The sequence below is a fragment of the Gopherus evgoodei genome, chromosome 1 (genome assembly GCF_007399415.2).
Source record: "Gopherus evgoodei ecotype Sinaloan lineage chromosome 1, rGopEvg1_v1.p, whole genome shotgun sequence".
Lineage (NCBI taxonomy): Eukaryota > Metazoa > Chordata > Testudines > Testudinidae > Gopherus > Gopherus evgoodei.
This window is the reverse complement of record NC_044322.1, coordinates 119,239,658-119,254,502: the sequence shown is the minus strand read 5'-3', so window position 1 is coordinate 119,254,502 and position 14,845 is coordinate 119,239,658. Positions and strand designations below refer to the sequence as shown.

General features: G+C 51.9%; 1 protein-coding gene across 7 annotated transcripts in view; it reads right to left on the bottom strand.

Moving 5' to 3' along the window:
- Window positions 1-14,845, bottom strand: part of TSGA10 (testis specific 10) — a 140,640-nt gene that overhangs the window by 105,941 nt on the left and 19,854 nt on the right. For 6 of the 7 annotated variants that reach the window (XM_030570549.1, XM_030570586.1, XM_030570594.1 and 3 more), the window contains 3 exons: window positions 8,957-9,112; window positions 8,009-8,182; window positions 7,787-7,864 (listed from right to left, as the gene is read on the bottom strand). In XM_030570549.1, the coding sequence (XP_030426409.1) occupies window positions 7,787-7,864; window positions 8,009-8,182; window positions 8,957-9,112 (408 nt within the window). The remainder of the gene's footprint in view (window positions 1-7,786; window positions 7,865-8,008; window positions 8,183-8,956; window positions 9,113-14,845) is intronic. The other variant, XM_030570576.1, reaches the window with a different exon arrangement.

The following is a 14,845-nucleotide window of genomic DNA, read 5'->3' as shown; positions in this document are numbered from 1 at the left end:
ACACCAACCAGTTTCTAACCTTCTTGTAGCTGTCGTTCTTCGACATGTGTTGCTCCTGTCCATTCCAATTAGGTGTGTGTGCACACGTGTGCATGACAGACAGAAGATTTTCCTGCTAATACTATCCGTAGGGTTAGCCTGGTCACCCCCTGGGGTCATGCCTTCATGGCACTTGACATAGGCCCTGCCAACCTGCCACCCTCTCAGTTCCTTCTTGCCTGCTGCTCTGACAGAGGGGTAGGAAGGTGGGTATTGGAATGGACATGAGCAACACATCTCAAAAAACTGTTATGAGAAGGTAACTGTTTTTTCTTCTTCAAGTGACTGCTCATGTCAATTTCAATTAGGTGATTCCCAAGCCTAAATTTGGACCTTAAATGCTTACCAAATGCACTGCTTACCAAAGGCTGTATCGTCTCTGGCCTGCTGGGTAATGGCATAATGCGATATGAATGTATGAACAGAGGATCAAGTCACCGCTCTGCATATTTCCTGGCTTGGAAAGTGTGCCACGAACACTGCTGCTGAAGCCTGTGCCCTGGTGGACTGTGCTGTGAGTGGAGGGGCAGGTACCTTCACCAGGCCATGGCATTCCCAGATGCAGGATGTGATCCATGACAAAATCCTTTGGGAGGAGACCGGAAGCCCTTTCATTCTGTCTGCTACCACGACGAACAACTGAATGGACTTCCAGAATGATTTGGTTCGCTCAACGTCTAGCAAGTGAAGTCTTTTTTCCCTGCTGCTTGTGTGCAGCTTAGGGTAGAAAACTGGGAGAGGAATATCCTGGTTGACTTGAAACTGGGAGACAACCCTAGGGAGGAATGCTGGCTGGGATCTGAGCTGAACCATGTCCTTGTAGACCCCAGTGTAAGGAGGCTCTGATGGTAAGGCCTTGAGCCCTTCTGACTGAGGTTATAACTACCAGAAACACCACCTTGTATGAGAGGTAGAGCAGAAAGCATGTTGCCAGCGGTTCTAAGGGTGGCACCAGATTGAGATTCCAGGCCAGGACTGGCTGTTGGACACGCAGATATAGCTTGTCGAGACCTTTCAGAAAACGACCATAGGGTTGGCAAAGACTGACCAGCCCTTTCCACCTGGATGGAAGGCAGAGATGGAGGCCAAGTGAACCTTTACTGACAACATGGACAGCCCCTGCTGCTTAAGATGGAGAAGGTAGTCTGGTATAAGGGGGAAACAGACTTGAGCGTCGGAGACAGATGGTGTTGCGCTAACCAGATAGAAAATCTCTTCCATTTGGCCAGGGAGATAGCCTTGATGGAGGGTTTCCTATTGCCAAGGAGGATTTCTATGCCTGGGTCCGAACAGAAGAGCTCCATCGGGTTCAAGCCATGGAGCTACCACACCATGAGGTGCAATGACTTGAGGTTCGGGTGCTGGAGACAGCCATGATCCTGAGTTATCAAGTCTGGGAAGAGGGGCAACATGATTAGGGCTTCCACGGACAATTACAGGAGAGATGTGTACCAATGTTGATGGGGCCAGGCTGGGTCTATCAATATCACTGAGGCCTCGTCCCTCTGAACTTTGAGGAGCACCTTGTGTATGAGAGGGAAGGGAAGAAATGCGTAGAGGAAGTGGTCCCCCCAAGGAAGGTGGAATGCATCCATGATGGAGCCCGGGCTGCGATTCAGGAAGGAGCAAAACTGCTGGCAATTCCTGTTGTGTCGCATGGGACAAAAAGGTAAGGCAGGAGGGGGATCCAGTCTTTGTACTGGTGTGCCGTTCTCGTTTGCACCTTCAAAGGGCCTGCTTCTGGCCTGATGAAGGTTTCAACTGGCCAGTGCCTTAACCAGACAAGGGGTGAGGTCTCTTCCTGGAGTTCCTATTTGTCCTCTGTGAGCTCTCTTGCCTGTTCTGCAGGAGCTGCGGCCTAAAAATGTTTCTGCTGCATGGCGAGAGTGTGAGTACACCTTCCTCCCAAACAGGTCCAATTTTTTGGCCTCTGAATGTTTTGGGGAGGGCCCCTGGTATCCCTGGTGCTTGCATTTGTTGGCATATCCACTACCAGGGAATCTGGCGGCGGGAGCATACATATCTGGCGGGTTCGCGGGGCATATAAAGATGTTAAAACCCCTTGGAGGGGACAAAATATCTCCGCTCATATCTCTTAGCGGTAGGAGGCAAAGAGGCCGGGGTCTGCCACAGGGTCTTAGTGACTTCACGGATAGTCTTTATCAGTGGCAGCGCAATACGGGATGGTCCAGGAGGGAAAAGGATATCCACCATAGGGTTGGCATCCTCCACCGCTTCCTCTATATTGATGTTAAGGTTCTGGGCCACCTGTCTCAGCAGCTGTTGTAGAACCCTGCTGTCCTTCAAGGCCGGAGCAGTCGATGTGCCTACCCCCACCTCATCCGGGAGGAAGAGGATGAGAGACTGACTGGAGATAGAGCTTGCTCTCTGCCCTTAGCCCCTCTGGGGTCCCAAAAGGCGAAGATCTCTGGTGCTGAAGCCTACGGGAAGGTTCCTGGAGCTGAGAGTGTCAGTGCCGGTGGCTCAGATGGTATCAGTGCTGGAACCGTCAACGTTGGTATTGTGATCAGCTGTGCTACCGTTGATGTCCCTGGTGCTGAAAGTGTCTGCAGCGGCCCAAAGGATGCTGAGACTATCAACACTGACCTGGATCCTTGGCTCTGCTCCTGGCTCTGGTGATAGGCCCAGGGTGTCCAGAAGGGCCACTAGGGTAGGGCTTGCCACTGACTCGGCCATGGTGCCGGGTAAGGCTGATGGTCTCTGCAGGATCGGGACCTCCTGCTCCTCTTGGAGCATAATGACTCTGCTTCCGACTCCAAAGTCTCCAACTGGGACAACCACGGAGTTGCAAAACCCCTTGTGTAGGGACTTATCCTCCCTACTCTGGTCGGGTGCGGCGCTGGACCGGGGTTGTGTCCGGGCTCTTCACGTAGAGCCGCCGCCTCCTCGCTGCCTCCTTGCTTCTCCCCGGGCCGGTCTCTCTGCTGCCGCCGTCCGGGAGAGGAGGCGAGCGGCTCGGGCCGCGGCCCCCGCTCCTCGCTCCCTCTCATGCGCTCGGACGCCGGGCGCTGCTGGGGCCCCGGCCGGGCAGCGCGGGGAGCCCAGGCGGCTGGGCTCAGCGCCGCTCCTGCTCTGATGTCGGGTAGGTGTGGGTCCCTGCGCAAGGCGCTCCGCGGGCAGAGGTGGGCGGCAGCTGTCACAGGTGGGTGTCCGTTGCCTCCTCAGCTGGAGTCCTGTGGCTGTGGCTGGGGGGGCTGGTCCGAGCCGCTTGTTCTCTGTGTTCCACACGGAGCGATTGGTTCAGGAGAGGAGAGGGGAGGAGGCTGTAGATCCTTCTTTGTATGGTCGGGGATTGCGTTGTTGCGGTTGGCCAATCGCGTGATTAGAGGCATGGTAAGCGCGTGATTTTTCTTCTTGTCCAATTAGATTGCTAGCATGTATGATGTTAGCCCACATGATTGGTTCTTATGTAACCAGACTTAACTATATAAGGAGGTGGTGGAAAAGAATAAAGGGATTCCTGACTTGTTTGCAGCTGTGTTGTGTGAGAATTTTCTGTGCTCCGCATTGAGACGCCACACCCTTGGTGCTGGGGATAGATACCACGAGCTGTGGGGCCAGTGTGGCTTCTCCACATGAGCTGCAGATGCCAGAGGGCAGTGCATCAGGGGTGGTGCACATAGACCCATCATCACCAGCTTGCCCATTGATTTCACCAGGGCCCTAACCAGTGTCAGCAACCTCTCCTACCTTGGAGGGGAGGTTGGCACCATAAGTTCCAAGAAACCGACAAAGCTTCAAATGCCTCCAGTGTGGATGGGAGCTGCATGTCTTCATTTTGGCAGGCTGGCAAGTGATGGAAGTGCAGACATGACTGAACCCCCATTGGGGCAGGAGTCGACAAAACCCATGGCGGTTGAGCTGCCTGGTCCTTAGGCCTGGCTGGAGAATGACCTCTGTCAGATTTCTTCTTCTGAGGTACTGGGGATTGCGACCGGTGCCTCACGGAGGTCTGTGACATGGCTTTGTGCATGGAGCTATGGTGGTGCTGAGGTCTCTGGAAGAGTCCTTCCTCGGCACTGGCTTGCAGGTCCAGGGTGCCAGCGCACTGCACACCAAAGAGAAGGTGCTTGGGGCTGGCTCCAGTGTGCCGGGGTCTGACTGGGGTCAAAGAGCTGCCTCCATGAATAAAATATGGAAGTGCTGATCCCGGTCTTTTAGACGGGAGAGGTCCTAAGACAGAACCCTCTGCAAATTTTGCAGCGCTCCCTGAGATAACCCTTGCCGAGACACATCAAGCACAAAGTGTGTGGATCACTTCTGGGCAGACCTGCAGCAGTCTACATATGCCTTGAAGCCTGGGGACCGAGGCATGCCCCAGTGCTGGGATATCGCTGTGCGTGTGTGTGGGGGAGACCCCTAAAGGAAACTTAAGAAATTACCACTAACTACTAATAACTAACTACAACTATATAAAATGGAGAGAAAGGACACTGCCAAGAAAACATGCTTGCCAAGGTAAAAGCTATGGGACGTTCCAGCTAGCCATCACTGGTAGCAAGAAGGAACTGAGGGGTTGGCGGGTTCGCAGGGCCCTATATCCAGCACCAAGAAGGTGCAACTCCAGGAGGTGCCCAGGCTGATCCTACTGATACTGCTAGGGGAAAAATCTGTCAGGCATGCAGCACGCACACACCTAATTGGAATTGACATTAGCAATCACTTAAAGAAGAGTATGTCTTATATAGAATATTTCTTCTGCTAGTTCAAATTATACTCTGATTTGTACTGTAAATATTTTATTTGAAAGGCAGATCTCCATAGAATCTTCTGAGCTCAGGGCCTGATTCAAAGCCCACTGATCAATGGAAAGAAATTGGAGTGTGTCTATCATCTTTCTTGTAGTATATCTATGTATCCGACATAGAGCAGCACTAGCAAAACTATACTATTTGCCTGAGACAGATCATAGAAAGAAAGTGTGAGTTACTGGGTCATATCTTTCAGCTCTAATAGTAGGTTGCCCCGCTAGTGGAAATCTTGGTTTGGTGCTTATGCCCAGCCATAAAACTCATATGGTACCTAAAAGAATTAAAAATCACAGTGTTGGATGATATAGCACGAGCTATTATTCTGTGATCATCATCATGTTACATTAGAGTTGGAAGGGACCTCAGGAGGTCATCTAGTCCAACCCCTTGCTCAAAGCAGGACCAATTCCCAACTAAATCATCCCAGCCAGGGCTTTGTCAAGCCTGACCTTAAAAACCTCTAAGGAAGGAGATTCCACTACTTCCCTAGGTAACCCATTCCAGGGCTTTACCTCCCTCCTAGTGAAAAAGTTTTTCCTAATATCTAACCAAAACATCCCCCAGTGCAACTTGAGACCATTACTCCTTGTTCTGTCATCTGGTACAACTGAGAACAGTCTAGATCCATCCTCTTTGGAACCCCCTTTCAGGTAGCTGAAAGCAGCTATCAAATCCCCCCTCATTCTTCTCTTCTGCAGATTAAATAATCTCAGTCCCCTCAGCCTCTCTTCATAAGTCATGTGCGCCAGCCCCCTAATCATTTTTGTTGCCCTCCGCTGGACTCCTTCCAATTTTTCCACATCCTTCTTGTAGTGTGGGGCCCAAAACTGGACACAGTACTCCAGACGAGGCCTCGCCAATGTCGAATGGAGGGAAATGATCATGTCCCTCAATCTGCTGGCAATGCCCCTACTTATACAGCCCAAAATGCTGTTAGCCTTCTTGGCAACAAAGGCACACTGTTGACTCACATCCAGCTTCTCGTACAGTGTAACCCCTAGGTCCTTTTCTGCAGAACTGCTTCCTAGCCATTCAGTCCCTAGTTTGTAACAGTGAATGGGATTCTTCCGTACTAAGTGCAGGACTCTGCACTTGTCCTTGTTGAACCTCATCAGGTCTCTTTTGGCCCAATCCTCTAATTTGTTTAGGTCCCTCTGACTCCTATCCTTACTCGCCAGCGTATCTACCACTCCTCCCAGTTTAGTATCATCTGCAAACTTGCTGAGAGTGCAGTCCACACCATCCTCCAGATCATTAATGAAGATATTGAACAAAATGATGATGATAATGAGTGAAAGAACTGCAGTAAAATCACTGCATAAAAATATAAGACATAGCTCTCTCCTAAGCAAAGATACCCAGATAGATTACTATAGAGCAGGGTCGGCAACCTATGGAACATCTGCCGAAGGCGGCACGAGAGCTGATTGTCAGTGGCACTCACACTGCCCGGGTCCTGACCACCGGTCTAGGGGGGCTCTGCATTTTAGTTTAATTTTAAATGAAGCTTCTTAAAACATTTTAAAACCTTATTTACTTTGCATACAACAATAGTTTAGTTATATATTATAGATTTATAGAAAGAGCCCTTCTAAAAACATTAAAATTTATTACTGGCACACGAAACCTTAAATTACAGTGACTAAACGAAGACTTAGCACACCACTTCTGAAAGGTTGCCAACCCCTGCTGTAGAGCAAAAGGCTCCAATTTAAGTCTTATTAAGCTATCCCTGTACTGCCCTCAGTTCTGTAATCCAGAAACAAAGAATAATTCCAGAATCTCAATCTGGATTCCCTGCAAACCAACATTAAAATCAGATCACTTCAAAAAGATAACAGCTTGATTAGTAAAAGATTTCAGCTTAATATTCAAAGAAATCACTTGCTCTAATCTATTTAAAGATTTAACACTGTAAGAAAAAAAAAACCTACACAAATTCTCCATCTTCTTCTCTTTCCTAGTTTACTGATTCACTACTTTACTCTAATCCAGGGTTTCTCAAACAGGGGTCGCCGCTTCTGTAGGGAAAGCCCCTGGTGGGCTGGGCGCGGGCCGGTGTGTTTACGTGCTCCGTACACAGGTCTGGCTGATTGTGGCTCTCACTGGCCACGGATCACTGCTCCAGGCCAATGGGAGCAGTGATCCGCAGGACCTGCGGACACGGCAGGTAAACACACCGGCCTGGCCTGCCAGGGACTTTCTTACAGAAGCAGCGACCTCTGTTTGAGAAACCCTGCTCTAATCAATGGTCAAACCATTTGAGAGCAAATCAATATGACTCCTGTACATTCAGCAACTTTCTCAACACTGAAATCACAAGACCCGAATATTGAAGTACTCGGGCTCCATATTTATCAAGTGAGTTGCAGAAAGAAAAGGGTGTCCATTAACCAAGGTGATTCCCAAGAGAATGCAGAGTACAGAACAACTATTTAAACTTGTAAATCAGGGCTTAAATTCTCAACAATTATTTTTTTGAGCCACTTTCCACACACCTAGGCTCCCATGAATCTGAAGCCCTGAGCCACAAGGCTCCTGCAGGTTTGAAAATATTTACCAGAGCCCTGCTCCGATGGGCTCTGGATTAATTTAAGCCCTGCTTGTAAGTAAATGTTCAGTTACTGGTATATTAGAATCTCACTTTGAGAGCATACAAGCTTCCATTACATTCTTCGATGTGATGAACTCAAGTTTTTACTTCAAACACTATAATCTCTGAAATGATATATTTAATATGTAAATTTTCTTTATTAATGTTTTTCTTTTATAAATTAAGGACTCAGTCCAGCCAACATTTTACTCATCTGAACAATCAAATTGACTTAAATTGGACAATTCAGGCATGTACAGTTACTCATATGTGCATTTAGAAAAGCAGGCCCTAAAACTATACCTGCAGATCTTTAACCACGAATGTCACCTTTATGATATTAATACTAATTCTATATGTAAACAAGACATATTTTCCTTACATCTTGAACTGTTGATTCTAGCTCTTCAATTCTCTGTTCCAAGTGAGCCTTCTCATTAAATGCAGTCTCCTGGGCAATCTGTTTCAAACAAACAACAAAAAATACGTACAAAATGTTACTTTTAAAGTTCATTGCATACATTTAGTTGAACCACATATTGGATACCACATTGCAAACTTAACTATCTTATGATGCTATAACAAGCTGGGATAAAAATCAAACCTTTAACCTCTCCCTGAGGCTATCTCGTTCTGTGGTCATCCTTCGGAAGTCAGAAACAGCCGCATCCCTTTCTGTCTCCACACGCCTTAAGATCGCCTGGGCTGTCACAGTCGTTTTAGGAATCTTGGGGGATTTGATAACATCTCGGCGAAGTCGAGATATTTCTTCCTGTGCCTGTTATTTTTAAACACATGTGAAATGTGAAACAGATAATGTAATGTATTATGGACTAAATATTTTACAAATAAGGCTGGTCAAAAATTTTCCATCAAAACTTTAACAGAAAATTGGATTTGTCATTGAATGTTTTTGCAAAAGAAGTCTGCTTTCTGCAAAAATTGAGATTTCATTGAAAAACTAAGCACCTGACATTCCAATGCTGCATCACGTGCTCTTATCAAGAAAGACTATGGTGCATCATGGGAGATATAGTCTGAACAGGAAGCTTGGCCTATAGAAAAGAATAGAAACACGAGGCTCCAAAACTACAACTCTCATAAGATGCTGCAGTGGCATGTCCAAATCAACCTATTTACATTACTGGCAGAAATATTTCAGTTTTGGATTTTTCAAAAAGTCAATGTCTAAAAAAAAAATTCTGACCAACTTTAATCACAAGACATGTGACTGGTGATATAAGTGCACCTCAGCAATGTTGTGGGTAATGAGGTCAAAGTCTGAATGCAATGACTCATGTATGTATTCTTTGATTCAGGAAAGCATCCCTATTCAGGACAGCATTTATGAATGAGCTTAAATTGAAGTCCAGGGGACTTAAACACCTGCCTAAGTGTCATCCCAAAATTGGATAAACTTCAACCATAGAATCTTCCAGAGTAGATGAGACCTGAATTTCTAATGCAAGTACAAGACTAAAATATTTTTTCTTTTAAAGTGCTGCAATTATTATTTTTCCACTAGCTTTCTTGCTCCTGTGAGTACAATTACCCGATCATAAAGAATGATGATTTTGTCTCTCTCAGCTGTTAGAACCTTGACGTTACCCTGAATTTCTGCCATGTGGCGCTCATATTTTTCCAGCATTGACTTAAGTTCTTCACGTTCTCTGAATATTTTCATAACTTCTGGATCTGAACTCATTCCCTTAAAGAATGTCAAAAAAGTTTAATGATGAGAAACAAATTTGTACACATTTCCTAGTACTGTAGGTTTTGAAATTACGACTATACATTCACAAAATAGAAAGCCCAGCCCTGAACAGATTCAACACAATCAAAACTAGATGCATATGCATTTTTATCAATGTTATATACTAAATAAAAACACTAAATTGAGATTGGAAATCTCTTCCATGTGCAAAAACTCAGTCTTCTCAATCTGACTTTATATCATGAAAAAGACGGTTACTCACCTTTGTAACTGTTGTTCTTCGAGATGTGTTGCTCACATCCATTCCAGTTAGGTGTGCGCGCCGCGCGTGCACGTTCGTCGGAAACTTTTTACCCTAGCAACTCCAGTGGGCCGGCAGGTCGCCCCCTGGAGTGGCGCCGCCATGGCGCCCAATATATATCCCTGCCGGCCCGCCCGCTCCTCAGTTCCTTCTTGCCGGCGACTCCGACAGTGGGGAAGGAGGGCGGGTGTGGAATGGATGTGAGCAACACATCTCGAAGAACAACAGTTACAAAGGTGAGTAACCGTCTTTTCTTCTTCGAGTGATTGCTCACATCCATTCCAGTTAGGTGACTCCCAAGCCATACCTAGGCGGTGGGGTCGGAGTGAGAAGTCGCGGCATGGAGCACTGCAGTTCCGAAGGCCGCATCCTCTCTCGACTGCTGGACCAGGGCGTAGTGGGAAGCAAAGGTGTGGACCGATGACCAGGTCGCTGCCCGACAGATTTCCTGGATGGGCACACGGGCCAGGAAAGCCAGCGACGACGCCTGCGCCCTGGTAGAATGCGCAGTCACACGGCCCGTAGGGACATGGGCCAAGTCATAACAGGTCCTGATACAGGACGTAACCCACGAGGATAACCTCTGGGAGGAGATAGGAAGCCCTTTCATACGGTCCGCTACCGCCACGAAAAGCTGGGGGGATTTGCGGAAGGGTTTGGTCCTCTCTATGTAGAACGCGAGAGCTCTACGGACATCCAGCGAGTGGAGCTGCTGCTCCCTGCCTGAGGAGTGAGGTTTTGGGAAAAAAACCGGGAGGAAAATCTCTTGGTTGACGTGGAAGGCTGAGACCACCTTGGGTAGAAAGGCAGGGTGTGGTCTAAGCTGCACCTTGTCTTTGTGGAAGACCGTGTATGGGGGGTCCACCACAAGGGCTCGGAGTTCCGACACCCGTCTAGCTGAGGTGATAGCTACTAGAAAGGCAGCCTTCCAAGAGAGGTAAAGCAGGGAGCAAGTAGCTAACGGCTCAAAGGGGGGCCCCATGAGCCGGGACAACACCAGGTTAAGATCCCAGGTTGGAGCAGGGGGACGGACGTTAGGGAATAACCGTTCCAGCCCCTTAAGGAATCTCGACACCGTCGGGTGAGAAAAAACGGAGCGACCGTCCGCACCCGGGTGAAAGGTGGAGATAGCTGCCAGATGGACTCGCAACGACGATAAGGCCAGACCATGTTCTTTGAGGGACCAAACATAATCTAAGATTTCGGATACCGAAACTTCCATAGGGCGGAGATTTCTCTCTACGCACCAACAGGAGAAGCGTTTCCATTTTGCCGAATATGTGGCTCTTGTGGATGGTTTCCTGCTGCTCAAGAGCACCTCTCTCACAGGCGTGGAGCAGCGCAGCTCGGAACCAGTTAGCCACGGAGGAGCCACGCCGCTAGGTGCAGCGACTGCAGGTCTGGGTGACAGAGGGACCCGTGGTCCTGGGTAATCAGGTCCGGATGAAGGGGCAGGGGAACTGGGTCGGCTACGGCCAAGTCTAGCAGCATGGTGTACCAGTGCTGTCTGGGCCATGCCGGGGCCACCATGATCACACGAGCCCTGTCTCTGCGCACCTTCAGGAGGACCTTGTGAACCAGAGGGAACGGAGGAAACGCATAGTACAGGTGGGTCGACCACTGGATGAGGAAGGCATCCGCTATCGACCCCGGCTCCCTGCCCTGAAAGGAGCAGAACGCTTGGCACTTCCTGTTCCCCTTGGACGCAAAGAGGTCCACCCGGGGATAACCCCACCTCCGGAAAATGGAGAGAGCGACGTCCGGTCGAAGGGACCACTCGTGTGACAGGAAGGATCTGCTCAATCGATCCGCCAGCGTGTTCCGTACTCCGGGAAGGAAGGAAGCCCTGAGGTGAATGGAGTGGGCTACGCAAAAGTCCCAGAGTCGTATCGCCTCGAGGCACAGGGAGGAGGACCTGGTGCCGCCCTGCTTGTTGATATAATACATGGTCGTCGTGTTGTCCGTGAACACGGCTACACAACGACCCTGAAGCTGATGACAAAACGTTTGGCAAGCAAGGCGGACCGCTCTCAACTCCCTCATGTTGATATGTAGCCCCACCTCCTCCTGGGACCATAGGCCCTGCGTCCGCAGGGTCCCTAGGTGGGCCCCCCAGCCTAGATCTGAGGCATCCGTTGTCAGGGATACCGAGGGCTGAGACGGGTGAAAGGGAAGACCCGCACACAATACGGACTGGTCCACCCACCAGCCGAGGGAATCTAAGACCTTCTGGGGGACTGTGATTAACATGTCTAGCGGTTGCCTTGGTCTGTAATGACTGATAAGCCACAGCTGGAGAGGCCTCATGCGGAGCCGAGCGTAGTCGGTCACAAAAGTGCACGCCGCCATGTGGCCTAACAGGGTTAGACATGTCCTCACTGATGTCAACGGGGCTGACCGCAAGCGTTGAACGATCGCCGCCATGGTCTGGAACCGCTGCCGAGGCAGCGAGGCCCTGCCCACAGTGGCGTCCAGGACGGCCCCGATAAATTCCACCTTCTGAGTGGGCCTCAGGGTGGACTTGTCTGTGTTTATCAAGAGGCCCAGACTCGCAAACATGCCGGTGATCACGCGGACATGGCTGTACACCTGCTGTTCCGACGTGCCCCGAATCAACCAATCGTCCAGATAAGGGAACACGTGGACACGGTTGCGCCGAAGATGCGCCACGACAACTGCCATGCATTTTGTAAACACCCTCGGGGCCGTGGACAGGCCAAACGGGAGGACCGCAAATTGATAATGACGAGCCCCCACAACGAAGCGGAGGAAGCGTCTGTGGCGTGGCCAAATGGCAACGTGGAAATACGCGTCCTGCATGTCGAGGGCGGCGTACCAGTCTCCCGGATCCAGGGATGGAATAATGGTCCCCAGGGATACCATGCGGAACTTCAACTTCACGAGGTATTTGTTGAGTTCTCGCAGGTCGAGGATAGGCCTGAGGCCCCCCTTGGCCTTGGGGATCAGAAAATAGCGGGAATAAAACCCCTTGCCTTTCTCGTTTTCGGGAACCGCCTCTATAGCTCCTTTGCTGAGGAGCGTCCGCACCTCCTGCCGAAGGAAATGCTCGTGAGAGGGGTCCCTGAAGAGGGACGAGGAAGGAGGGCGGGAAGGAGGGAACGAAACAAACTGCAGGCGGTACCCCGTCTGCACCACGCTCAAAACCCAGCGGTCCGATGTTATTTGGGACCACGCCGGGAGGAAAAACGAAAGGCGGTTGGAAAACGGAGGGGAAGGATCCGTAGGGGAAACTGTTACTGCGCCCTCGAGCGCACCTTCAAAATGAAGGCTTAGGACCAGGCGGGGGTTTTGAGGAGCCTTGGCTCTGCCCCCCTTGGTTCCCCGACTGCCTGCGCCTCCCGTTCCTGCCGCGGCGCCTGTAAGGGTCCTGCCGCTGGCGGAACTGGGAAAACGGCCGACGGTGCTGCTGTTGCTGCGGCCTAAAGGGTCTACGCTGTGTCACGGGGGTGTGCATCCCGAGGGACCGCGCAATGACCCGGTTGTCCTTTAAACTCTTAAGTCTGGGGTCTGTCTTATCGGAAAACAGGCCCTGGCCTTCGAAAGGAAGGTCCTGTATCGTGTGCTGGAGCTCTGGCGGAAGGCCGGAAACCTGCAGCCAGGAGATGCGACGCATCGTAACTCCTGACGCGAGGGTACGGGCAGCCGAGTCCGCAGCGTCCAAGGAGGCTTGCAAGGCCGTGCGCGCGACCTTCTTGCCTTCGTCCAAGATGGCCGTGAACTCTTGGCGAGCATCCTGTGGCAGCAGCTCCTTAAATTTGTCCACTGCCACCCAGGAGTTAAAGGCGTATCTGCTCAGCAGGGCCTGTTGGTTAGAGACCCTGAGCTGCAGCGCCCCAGCCGAATACACCTTACGGCCAAGGAGGTCCATCCGCCTGGCTTCTCTGGATTTGGGGGCCGGAGCCTCCTGGCCGTGACGCTCCCTATCGTTCACCGATTGCACTACCAGTGAACCGGGAGTCGGGTGAACATGTAAATATTCGTACCCCTTAGAAGGGGCCATGTACTTCCTCTCGACTCCTTTCGCTGTCGGAGGGATGGAGGCCGGGGACTGCCAGATAGTATTGGCATTGGCCTGAATGGTCCGTATAAACGGCAGGGTGACCCTGGTGGGAGCATCGGAAGAGAGGATGGTAACAATTGGGTCCTCTATCTCCGAGACCTCTTCTGCCTGCAGACTCAGGTTTTGAGCCAATCGCCTGAGGAGGTCCTGGTGCGCCCTGAGATCCAGCGGGGAGGGACTGTTGGAGGAGGTACCCGCCACCGCCTCATCCGGGGAGGAGGATGATGAGACCCCAGGCACAATAGTGTCCAACTGAGGGTCTTCCTCAGCCCTCGCCTCTGTCTCCGGAGCCGCAGCGGAGTCCTGCTGTTTGGACCCTTCGTCCCCTTCCGGGGAGGGAGGGGGGCGAGACAAAGAGGCTTCAGGGGCCCTACGCTCCGCAGTCGCCGGCCTAGCAGGGAGCTGCTGGGGGCCCTGGGCCTGATGGTACGCCCAGGGTGTCCAGAATCCCCACTGTGGGGGGCCTTGGTCCTGCAGCGGCGGATCAGCAAACAGCGCCGCCTGCCGGTCGGTGCCCAGCGCATAGCCGCTGTCCGTCTGGGAGGACACGGACGGCTGCCTGGAGGGCCACGGCGGGGCCGACCCTGGATGGTACGGGTCTGCGCGGGCCGGCACGGAGGATCGTCTCGGTGCCGGGGACCGGTGCCGGGAGTCATAACGGTGCCGGGACCGGGATCGGGATCTGTCACGGTGCCGGGCGCTGCTTCGGGACCGGGATCTGTCACGGTGCCGGGCGCTGCTTCGGGACCGGGATCTGTCACGGTGCCGGGCGCCGCTTCGGGACCGGGATCTGTCACGGTGCCGGGCGCCGCTTCGGTGCCGGGACCTACTACCAGCTCGGTGCCAGGAGATCGACCGGGACCGGGACCTGCCACCAGCTCGGTGCCGGGAGGTCGAGCGAGATCGGGACCGGGACCTGCCACCAGCTCGGTGCCGGGAGGTCGACCGGTGCGGCGAGTAGCGTCGGGACCTGCTCCTGGAGTCGCGGTGCCGGTGTCGAATGGAGCCTGACCGCGACCGTCTCGATGCCGACCGGTGCCGCGAGTGCGACCGGTACCGCTGAGGGGAGCGGTGCCGGGACTGCGAGCGGCGTCGGGATCTGGAGCGCCCAAGACGTCGGGGCCTGGATGGCGAACGACTGTCCGTGGGCGGTGCCGACATCATGGGCTTGCCTCTGGACGTGACCCGCACCGGAGGAACCGGGGGTGGCAGCCGAGTAGGCTCCGTCAGGGCAATAAGGTCCCGAGCCGAGGCGAAGGTCTCCGGTGTGGATGGGACCATTATCTCAACCCCAGATCTCATGGGGGAGCTCGGCGGCACCGGACTCAACAGACCCGCCGGGCCC